Source organism: Penaeus chinensis, chromosome 27 (assembly GCF_019202785.1).
Source record: "Penaeus chinensis breed Huanghai No. 1 chromosome 27, ASM1920278v2, whole genome shotgun sequence".
NCBI lineage: Eukaryota > Metazoa > Arthropoda > Malacostraca > Decapoda > Penaeidae > Penaeus > Penaeus chinensis.
In genome coordinates this window covers 9,344,490-9,356,989 of record NC_061845.1, presented here as the reverse complement: position 1 = coordinate 9,356,989, position 12,500 = coordinate 9,344,490, and the positions used below count along the sequence as shown (strand labels likewise).

General features: G+C 30.7%; 2 protein-coding genes across 3 annotated transcripts in view; one reads left to right on the top strand and one right to left on the bottom strand.

Moving 5' to 3' along the window:
* Positions 1 to 352, top strand: part of LOC125039763 (serine protease inhibitor 88Ea-like) — a 7,326-nt gene extending 6,974 nt beyond the window's left edge. For both annotated transcript variants that reach the window (XM_047634016.1, XM_047634015.1), the window contains one exon: positions 1 to 352. This exon is cut by the window's left edge and continues 105 nt beyond it. In XM_047634016.1, the coding sequence (XP_047489972.1) occupies positions 1 to 177 (177 nt within the window). In that variant the 3' untranslated portion in view covers positions 178 to 352.
* A 3,804-nt stretch (positions 353 to 4,156) lies between these two features.
* Positions 4,157 to 12,500, bottom strand: part of LOC125039291 — a 26,606-nt gene continuing 18,262 nt past the window's right edge. The window contains exons 5-12 of the mRNA XM_047633128.1: positions 9,021 to 9,220; positions 8,561 to 8,708; positions 7,836 to 7,958; positions 7,181 to 7,408; positions 6,802 to 6,972; positions 6,101 to 6,308; positions 5,254 to 5,540; positions 4,157 to 4,763 (exon numbers count right to left, since the gene is read on the bottom strand). Coding sequence (XP_047489084.1) covers positions 4,536 to 4,763; positions 5,254 to 5,540; positions 6,101 to 6,308; positions 6,802 to 6,972; positions 7,181 to 7,408; positions 7,836 to 7,958; positions 8,561 to 8,708; positions 9,021 to 9,220 — 1,593 coding nt within the window. The 3' untranslated portion in view covers positions 4,157 to 4,535. The remainder of the gene's footprint in view (positions 4,764 to 5,253; positions 5,541 to 6,100; positions 6,309 to 6,801; positions 6,973 to 7,180; positions 7,409 to 7,835; positions 7,959 to 8,560; positions 8,709 to 9,020; positions 9,221 to 12,500) is intronic.

Here is a 12,500-nt window from a genome sequence, read left to right as displayed (position 1 = left end):
GCAGCGCTGGAGGTGGACGAGCGAGGGGCCTCGTCGGCGGCGATCGCAGGGGCCTCTAGTGCCCCGGTCTCGACGCAAGAGCCTGTGCCCTTCCGCTGCGACAGGCCCTTCGTCTTCCTTGTTTACGACAAAGTAAATCGCAACATTCTCTTTGCTGGGGTCTTCAGACTGCCGTGAGTCCCAGCCGAGGGAGGGGGCTGTTGGGCGTGATGGAGGCGGCAAATAAATATATCTGGATCTACCTGTCTGTCAGCCTACCTGGCTCTCTCGATCTATAGCTATATCTATGTCTATCTATCTATCTTTTTTATACTTTTATTCCTACCCCCTTTCTCTCTCTCCACACATGTACTCGTACTCTCTCTCACTCACACACACACAGACACACACACACACACACACACACACACACACACACACACTATTATTATTATTATTATTATTATTATTATTATTATTATTATTATTATTATTATTATTATTATTATTATTATTATTATTATTATTATTATTATTATTATTATTATTATTATTATTATTATTATTATTATTATTATTATTATTATTATTATTATTATTATTATTATTATTATTATTATTATTATTATTATTATTATTATTATTATTATTATTATTATTATTATTATTATTATTATTATTATTATTATTATTATTATTATTATTATTATTATTATTATTATTATTATTATTATTATTATTATTATTATTATTATTATTATTATTATTATTATTATTATTATTATTATTATTATTATTATTATTATTATTATTATTATTATTATTATTATTATTATTATTATTATTATTATTATTATTATTATTATTATTATTATTATTATTATTATTATTATTATTATTATTATTATTATTATTATTATTATTATTATTATTATTATTATTATTATTATTATTATTATTATTATTATTATTATTATTATTATTATTATTATTATTATTATTATTATTATTATTATTATTATTATTATTATTATTATTATTATTATTATTATTATTATTATTATTATTATTATTATTATTATTATTATTATTATTATTATTATTATTATTATTATTATTATTATTATTATTATTATTATTATTATTATTATTATTATTATTATTATTATTATTATTATTATTATTATTATTATTATTATTATTATTATTATTATTATTATTATTATTATTATTATTATTATTATTATTATTATTATTATTATTATTATTATTATTATTATTATTATTATTATTATTATTATTATTATTATTATTATTATTATTATTATTATTATTATTATTATTATTATTATTATTATTATTATTATTATTATTATTATTATTATTATTATTATTATTATTATTATTATTATTATTATTATTATTATTATTATTATTATTATTATTATTATTATTATTATTATTATTATTATTATTATTATTATTATTATTATTATTATTATTATTATTATTATTATTATTATTATTATTATTATTATTATTATTATTATTATTATTATTATTATTATTATTATTATTATTATTATTATTATTATTATTATTATTATTATTATTATTATTATTATTATTATTATTATTATTATTATTATTATTATTATTATTATTATTATTATTATTATTATTATTATTATTATTATTATTATTATTATTATTATTATTATTATTATTATTATTATTATTATTATTATTATTATTATTATTATTATTATTATTATTATTATTATTATTATTATTATTATTATTATTATTATTATTATTATTATTATTATTATTATTATTATTATTATTATTATTATTATTATTATTATTATTATTATTATTATTATTATTATTATTATTATTATTATTATTATTATTATTATTATTATTATTATTATTATTATTATTATTATTATTATTATTATTATTATTATTATTATTATTATTATTATTATTATTATTATTATTATTATTATTATTATTATTATTATTATTATTATTATTATTATTATTATTATTATTATTATTATTATTATTATTATTATTATTATTATTATTATTATTATTATTATTATTATTATTATTATTATTATTATTATTATTATTATTATTATTATTATTATTATTATTATTATTATTATTATTATTATTATTATTATTATTATTATTATTATTATTATTATTATTATTATTATTATTATTATTATTATTATTATTATTATTATTATTATTATTATTATTATTATTATTATTATTATTATTATTATTATTATTATTATTATTATTATTATTATTATTATTATTATTATTATTATTATTATTATTATTATTATTATTATTATTATTATTATTATTATTATTATTATTATTATTATTATTATTATTATTATTATTATTATTATTATTATTATTATTATTATTATTATTATTATTATTATTATTATTATTATTATTATTATTATTATTATTATTATTATTATTATTATTATTATTATTATTATTATTATTATTATTATTATTATTATTATTATTATTATTATTATTATTATTATTATTATTATTATTATTATTATTATTATTATTATTATTATTATTATTATTATTATTATTATTATTATTATTATTATTATTATTATTATTATTATTATTATTATTATTATTATTATTATTATTATTATTATTATTATTATTATTATTATTATTATTATTATTATTATTATTATTATTATTATTATTATTATTATTATTATTATTATTATTATTATTATTATTATTATTATTATTATTATTATTATTATTATTATTATTATTATTATTATTATTATTATTATTATTATTATTATTATTATTATTATTATTATTATTATTATTATTATTATTATTATTATTATTATTATTATTATTATTATTATTATTATTATTATTATTATTATTATTATTATTATTATTATTATTATTATTATTATTATTATTATTATTATTATTATTATTATTATTATTATTATTATTATTATTATTATTATTATTATTATTATTATTATTATTATTATTATTATTATTATTATTATTATTATTATTATTATTATTATTATTATTATTATTATTATTATTATTATTATTATTATTATTATTATTATTATTATTATTATTATTATTATTATTATTATTATTATTATTATTATTATTATTATTATTATTATTATTATTATTATTATTATTATTATTATTATTATTATTATTATTATTATTATTATTATTATTATTATTATTATTATTATTATTATTATTATTATTATTATTATTATTATTATTATTATTATTATTATTATTATTATTATTATTATTATTATTATTATTATTATTATTATTATTATTATTATTATTATTATTATTATTATTATTATTATTATTATTATTATTATTATTATTATTATTATTATTATTATTATTATTATTATTATTATTATTATTATTATTATTATTATTATTATTATTATTATTATTATTATTATTATTATTATTATTATTATTATTATTATTATTATTATTATTATTATTATTATTATTATTATTATTATTATTATTATTATTATTATTATTATTATTATTATTATTATTATTATTATTATTATTATTATTATTATTATTATTATTATTATTATTATTATTATTATTATTATTATTATTATTATTATTATTATTATTATTATTATTATTATTATTATTATTATTATTATTATTATTATTATTATTATTATTATTATTATTATTATTATTATTATTATTATTATTATTATTATTATTATTATTATTATTATTATTATTATTATTATTATTATTATTATTATTATTATTATTATTATTATTATTATTATTATTATTATTATTATTATTATTATTATTATTATTATTATTATTATTATTATTATTATTATTATTATTATTATTATTATTATTATTATTATTATTATTATTATTATTATTATTATTATTATTATTATTATTATTATTATTATTATTATTATTATTATTATTATTATTATTATTATTATTATTATTATTATTATTATTATTATTATTATTATTATTATTATTATTATTATTATTATTATTATTATTATTATTATTATTATTATTATTGTTCTTATGTTCGTATATATCATGGTGATTTCTATTCTCGTAATGAATTCGCTCCCACGAAAGATGCTTACCGATATCGAGAGATACTTTACCATTCACCATTTCCATATATTCATAAGAGATGAAACCCTATGACAAAAAACACTTAGTTTGAAAGTGGCACTTCGATGCCATCCTATCACCGGTGCCAGAGTTCGTCGCTCTCTCACACTCGCTTAACTTTCTCTCCTCAAGACCTTCTTAGCTACGACCTTCTTCCACTTGGACTTTCTCCCCTTTATTCTTTTTTTTTTACTCTCATCATTCTGCGAACTCATCTTCTCTCGCCTCGCTCCACCTCCCTGAAAAGTCTTCCGAATTCGTCCGATCCATTTCCCTCAGTACTCTTGCATCATCCTCATCATCCTTGCTTTCTCCTCCGGGTTGAACTTGCCCACGACCGACCTCACGCCGCGCTCCGTCAGTGTCCAGGCCTTGTTGACGAAGTAGTTCTTGAGGCAGAAGTAGGGCGAGAGGACCTCCTCCACCAGGGTGTCGTCCACGCGGCCCAGCGAGCTCAGGCGCGTCACCTCTCGGATGGACGCGACGCCGCTCTCTCCAGGCGCCTGCGGGGACAAGGCGTCGTCAGGGATTTGGTTATTTAGATATAGGTTGGTCTTACAGGTAATAAAAAGTGTTGGTTGTTGGCTATCATTGTGTAAACATTTACTGCAGGTGGTGAAAGGTGTTGGTTATCATCAAGGTGTACTTGTAGGGGAGACTAATTACTGAATATAGTTTTTTGTTATCGTAGGTGTTGATATATGTGGTGCAAATATACCGTGGTTAAACCATTGATGGCACATAGCAAATTAGAGGGTGAGGGTTGTTTGAGCAGTATAACAGGTGAGACATTTATCGATGGAGTGATGGTAAATGGTTAAAAACTTCCCAAGATTAAGGATTTAAAACCTCACACAAACAACCAATCACGCGAAGGCTAGTTCAGATTATCCAAATGAAATAAATAATTTTCAAAAACACTAACCCCATCCACAAACCCCACAAAACACAAGCCCAACTTCATTCCCGCCCCAAGCGCGCGCTAAATCTCACCTTGCCGATGATGCTGATGAAGACCGGTCTGATGAACTCGAGCACCATGTCCACGAAGCTCTTGGCATCCTGCTTCTCCAGGATCTGCGGGGGCTTCTGGGGCTTCTTCACGGGCGGCTTCGGGCGGGCGGGGCTCTGGGGCCTGGAGGAGCCGCCGAAGAGGAGCTGCAGGATGTTCCCTACGCCGATGGGGGAGCTGCCGCCGGAGGAGGAGGAGGAGGACGAGGGGGTGGGCGGGGCTGCCGGGGCACGCGTGGGTGGAGGGCGGGGCTTCGAGGCAGCGGGAGCTGTGGGCGGGGCTTGAATTAGCGTGGGTGTTACGAGTCTCATTACTGTAATCCTTATTAGCGATTCTATATTGTCGTAATGATTGACAATGATGCAATTTCAATAATCTGCATCATTACCAATTATCATCATCATTATCATTATTTTTGTTTTTAATATTAGCATTAATGTTGGTATTATTATTATTTTGATTATTATCATTATTATTATTATTATTATTATTATTATTATTATTACTTTTACCATTATTATTATTATTATTCCGAGTATTATCGTTATCATTATTATTATTATTATTATTATTATTGTTATTACTATTATTAGTATTATCATTATTATTATTATTATTATTATTATTATTATTATCATCATTATTATCATAATCATTATCATTATCGATCTCATTATTATCATTATTATTATTAACATCATCATCATTCTTTTCAAAATCATTGTTATCATCATCATCACTATTATGATCAGTATTATCACTATCATTATTATCACGCCCGAAACAACCAATCCCTCGGCAATCAAGAGCCGACCCCGCGCCCCTCACCTGGCGAGGGCGCGGTGAGGTATTGCTTGATCATCTCCAAAATGAGGGACGTGATGGGCGAGCCGGCACCGCCCGAGGGGGCCGACGGGCGTGGGCGGTGCGTGGGCTGGGGCCTGGGGGCTTGCGGGCGGCTGAGGTTGGGCCAGTGTCCGGGCTTCGAGTCGCCGTCGAGGCCGTTCGACGACTTGGGGGGCGCCGGCGTCTGGATCTGCGAGGGGGGGGGGGGGGGTCAGTGGTCACGTTTTGGGAATGAGGACTGCTGGTTTTAGAATTTGGTTTCTCTTTCTTTTTTATGATAATGCTGAATGCTTTTGAAAAATCTGTTGGCGTTTGGATGGTTGTTTTGGAAGTCTCATTGGTAGTTTTTTACTTTTTAATCATGTCTTAGATTATCTTCATGACGGCCGTAATATATATATATATATATATATATATGTGTGTGTGTGTGTGTGTGTGTGTGTGTGTGTGTGTGTGTGTGTGTGTGTGTGTGTGTGTGTGTGTCTGTGTGTGTGTGTGTGTGTGTGTGTGTGTGTGTGTGTGTGTGTGTGTGTGTGTGTGTGTGTGTGTGTGTGTGTGTGTGTGTGTGAGGGTGAGTGTGAGTGTGAGTGTTTTCTTTTTTCTTCTTTTTCTCTTTCTTTTTTGAAAGGCGTTTTAAAGGCAAGACAACGCGAGCTAGGCCGAGGGGGGGGGGGGGGTCTCACCTGCGAGAGGTAGGGGCCGAGGGTCTGCGTGATAAAGGAGGTGATGGCGGACGTGGGGTCCTCGGCGCTGTACACTTGCATCACCATGGGCATGAGCTGCTTGATGACGTCAGCGTACTGTCTGGTGGTGGGCGAACTTTCCAGAATTCCCACGAGACCTCCGACCAGATTCTGGGTGAGGAGAGAATGGCAGTCAGATATTGGGATGGAGGAAGATGCACGTTCACTCACATGCCCGCAAACGCACACACACACACACGCGCACACACACACACACACACACACACACACACACACACACACACACACACACAATCACATATACCCTTATTAGGCAACACTCCGCAGGTATCCCATTCAGGCCTTTGGGATGTAGTACCTGTATGGCGGCGTTCTGGCCTTGGGGCGCCGTGGCCCGGCCCTCCGCGCCGTCCACTCCCTCGAAGGATTCCTCCTCCTTCAGCCCCTGCTCCTGCTCCTCCCACGCCACGGGCATGTCTCGGCGGGAGCGCAGGAGCGACGCGAACACTCCGTCTTGCCTGCTGAAGACGCTGTAGGTGGTGAACTCCATGTAGCACTGGCCCATCGAGATCTCGTCGTTGTAAGTCTGGGGGGAAAGGGGGGGTGAGCTTCTTTGCTTGTTTTATTTATTTATTTACTTATTTACTTATCTGTTTATTTATTTATTACTTTTTTTAGCTTCTTTTAGAATGCGGGAACTATACAGCCGTTCATCGATATGTCTACTTGATTGTCTGTTCAATCATTTTTAAATATATCATGGCATATGCGTAGGTTTCTCCATACGTATTATATAATGTGTTTGTGTGTGTGTGTGTGTGTGTGTGTGTGTGTGTGTGTGTGTGTGTGTGTGTGTGTGTGTGTGTGTGTGTGTGTGTGTGTGTGTGTTTGTGTGTGTGTGTGTGCGCGCGTGTGTGCGCGCGCGTTTATGTATGTGCTCGTGGGCGAGTGGGTGTGGGTTTGTGTACCCGTATGTGCCTACGTATCCCTACGCCTAAGGGCTCTCTGTTCACCTTAATGGCTGCCTGGATCTTCCCTGGAATGGAGAAGATGTCGACGTTCTTGACGAGGTCCCCGACGCTCGAGTAGCCGAAGAAGCCCAGGGCGCTGTTGACCCAGGACCAGGCGCTGCTGTCCTGGAGGGGAGGCAGAGGGAGGGGGGGGGGTCAGAGCTGCGGTGCGGAACATTGAAGTCAAAGGAATTCAGCTTGTTTCTATTTTTTTTATCGTCCTTACAAATATTCATTTTCTTTCTCTATTTGCTCTCCATTTGCTTTTTTCATAGATTTTATTGCAAGTGTTTTATATTTGCCAAAAGAATGATTACGGATTTCTTCAGAGGATAAAATAACATGATGATATGTCAAATTCGAGTTTCTTACTTAAGTTCCCCTTAACTTCCCTCTAATTCACGTTCGAAGACGTGAACACCAGACACTTAAAATATCATATTTATCTTTAACTCTATCTCTATCCTGATCCCTATCTCTATCTTTATCTATATCCTGATCACTATATCTATCTTTATCTCTATCCTGATCTCTATCTCTATCTTTATCTCTATCCTGATCTCTGTCTCTATCTTTATCTCTATCCTGATCTCTGCCTCTATCTTTATCTCTATCCTGTTCTCTATCTCTATCTTTATCTCTATCCTGATCTCTGTCTCTATCCTTATCTCTATCTCCATCTTTATCTCTATCCTGATCTCTATATCTATCTTTATCTCTCAGCCTACCTCCTCCGCCGCGGGTTTCGTGGAGCCCTCGATCTCGTTGTTCTCGATGTCGTCCGGGTCAGCCTCCGTGTCAATCTTCCTCTCCAGAATCGGCGACTGCCCCGCCGCCCGTGCCTCTTCGGGGTACTTCGGTGGGAGACTCTCACACCTGGACGTCGGGAAGGGAAAATTAGGTAGTGAGGCTAAGGTTTAGTCTCCGTATTAATTCTAGGTTTTGTGGTGACTGGGTGTACGAGTGCAGTGTAGGGGGGATGGTAATGTGTACTGCTGCATTGTATTCGTCTGCGTTGGAGGTTCGTCTACGTGTGTCTCCGAGCGAAAGTTGAAAATGAGACGAGGGAGTTTACATTTCGCACTATCATATATTCAGTTTGAAATGCAACTACCAAACACGGAGAGAACACTTGTAATGTACTCTTTAAACAGGGAATATTTTTTTTTTCCACGGGTCTCCACTCACCAGACAGGCGCAAATGTCCTGGGGTTGCAGCAGACGGGGTAGCTGAGCTGGGCATAGGTAGGATACCAGTCCTGACTCCCACAGGAGGTATAGAAGGAATAGGCGTCGGCTGGCAGGACATCGCAAGGAAGGTCCTGATTAGGGTTGTTTTTGTGTAGGATGTGAGGCTGCGTGGCAAACACCTCATTCAGAGTCCAAACCTGCGAGGAGAGGCATGGGTTAGTTTAGGTAACTTTAAGGGGATTATTGACATATAGTAATAACAATAAGTAGGAGTATATAAAAACGTGTCTGTACGTGTCTGTTTATTTGATCACTAGCAGACACACGTACATGAATCTATGTACGTGTGTGTCTGTGAATGTGTTTATCTGAGGATATGTGTGCAGTACGAATCTCAAGCGCCGCGACAAACAGCAGATGGCGTCTTTAGCAAGCAGTGGAAGCGTGACAGTACGCCATCTTTATAACGTGACCGGTTTACTCCTGAACACATATTCATAACGAATCCCGCCCACGCAACTTACAGTAAAATGCGACGAAATGTGCAGTCATTAGCGCTCGAGTCAATGTCCTGACCCAAAGCAACTCACATTTACTCGTAAAATCGGGAGGTAACCTTGCAACGTTTTCTCCGCGATTTAATGACTGGCATTAGTAATAACATACAGGTCTTTGGTCTTACGTTTATTGCTTCTGTTGATGTGAGTGTTGTGTGAAGCTTTCATTTTTTATGTTTATTTTATTCATTTGTGTTTTTTTTTTACAGAAACCTTTCTCTTCTGACCTCATCCTGTTCAGTGCCTTGCATTTGTTAATGGTTCATTCACATCGCTTTTATTCCCTGGAAATGTGTTTTTGGCTTAATTTCTTCCCATTTATTCATTTGTTTACCTACTTATTATTTTTGAATGCACTTGTCTGTGCTTACGTGTGTAAAGCATCTCTTTATTTGTTTATTTATATATTAGCATATGCGTGTTCATGTGTTTACGCGTCTATGCATTTAAGTATGGAAAATTGCAAATATACGTTTAGTTTATTTCTTCCCCTGCATGTCTATTTATATATATGTATATATATATATATATATATATATATATATATATATATTTATCCATTCATTCATCCATACATCTATTAGCTTATTATTAGCTTATTACCATTCATCTATCTATTCACATGTATTTGCGTGTGCCTATATTAATGTGTACATGCCTGTGTATATAAAATAACGTTCGCCTGTTATCTATGTACTTCTATTTATGCGTACGTGCATATGTATTTTAGGTATCATTCATCTTTCCTCTCTTCCTCCATCTCTCTGTTCTTATATTTATGCGTACATGCATGTGTATATAGAAATACCATTCGTCTTTTCTTTCTCTCCCTCCTTCCCTCTGTTTCCCTCCCCTTTCCCTCACACAGCCAAGCGACCTTTGACCCAGCGAGATTTGAACTCCCACCCTGCAGCCAATTACCCTGGGTGCGTGTCTCGGTATTGGCCAATCCGTGATCAACAATATTTCCCCGAATCCAGTACCCGGATGTAGGCCGCTTTCGTACGGTAGAGATCGTGTCACGTACATACACTGCAGTCGTAGAGAGGTGGACTTTGATGGGCACAACGTACGTGATATATGGAAGGTTTACTTGATGGTATGCTGTTTGGTAATAGTGATGTTGCCGAGTACTGTTATCAACGGTACCGGGTAGTTTCCGACCTTAAATTAACGTGTACTTTACTGCTGCAGTGATCATACCTTCTTCGCCTGGAGTTGGGTGTTCTGCTCCCCTGAATAGGCTCATAAATCGTGTATGGAGTCATAGTGGGTCTTCTCGCACACACGCAAACATGAACACACGCGCACACGCACGCATACACATATGAATAAAGAAAGAAGGAATGTAGAATATCTATAATAATGGGAAAACAGTATTTGAAAGATGCGAATTGAGGAGAGGGAGTGGGTCGTGGATGCGAACGAACAGAGATGGGTTAAACGAGCCTAAATTTGATGACTGATGCTCGCGACTACAGAAAAAAATCTCTGTACATATAAACAAACCGTATATGGGTCATTTACAGTGACAGATGCTACAAAATAGGCTCATCTTGCATACCATGGAAGATCAGCTCTTTAGAAACGCAACAATAAAAAATACTTTCTGCCCAAACTTAGCCTGCGGCGGAAAGAAAATTGCCGGGGCCTCTAATAACAGAGTCACCCCTACAACAAACGCCTCAACGATGAGTATCCGTTTTCTTCAATGGCATCACTGATGCTATAGTTGCCAGATTTCAATTCCGATCAGGTCGCTTTCGCCAGCATCTTTCTCTCTCTTTTTATTTTACTATTCTTTTCCATAAGTATGAAATGTCAATGCAATCTAAAAAAAAAATCAAAAATCAAAATAGGATATAGGAACGATCACCAAGAAAATACTTTGCAAAGTGAAATAAATATCTAAATAACAACGTCGGCACCAAAAAACCAGGTCAAAGGAATGAATGAAATCACGTTCGCACTCTTGCCACCTTCGGATCATACATTTTCTTCACCGTTGTGAATGAAGCTACCTGCTCTTTTTAAGTTAGCAAAAACGGAAAAGAAAAAAAAAAAGTAAAAAGAAAAAAACTGTGTCGTTCTTTTCGATCCCTGCTAAAAATAGATGAACCGCAAAACTTTCACGGCCTTTAGCAATAAATTATATCCTCGTATCATGTTTTGTTTTTTTATATCTTCTATGATTTTGCCATAGCCTGTTCTTGAACAATTACATATATATATATATATATATATATATATATATATATATATATTCGCGATTACCTATATGCTTATCAACATTATTTTAATATTTTTTGTATCTAAAATGATACTTCGAGGTAAAAATTCCACGAATTTATCACATCTGTGCAGAGAGAGAGAGGGGGGGGGGGAGAGGGAGATAAAGATAAAGATAAAGATAAAGATAAAGATGAAGATATATATATACATATATATATATATATATATATATATAGAGAGAGAGAGAGAGAGAAAGATGCGAAGATGTGTGTGTGTATGTGTGTGTGTTATGTACGTATGTATGTATGTATGTATGTATGTGTGTGTGTGTGTGTGTGTGTGTGTGTGTGTGTGTGTGTGTGAGAGAGAGAGAGAGAGAGAGAGAGAGAGAGAGAGAGAGAGAGAGAGAGAGAGAGAGAGAGAGAGGGGGGGGGGGAGGATGAGATAGAAAAAGAAATAAAGAGGAAAAAAGACAAACATGGCAAAAAAAAAAAAAAAAAAAAATCACGGTTCAAGAGAGCCAATATAAGAAAGAAAGAAAAAGATAAATTAGCAAGGGAAACTGGGTCAGACGATTTGGGGGGATACGGGCTTACTTAACCTTCCGCTCACGAAAACAATTGAAAATCGGAACTCGGGAAAAAGCCACATCCTCATGACAGACACAGAGGTTGCCGAAGACCACGTT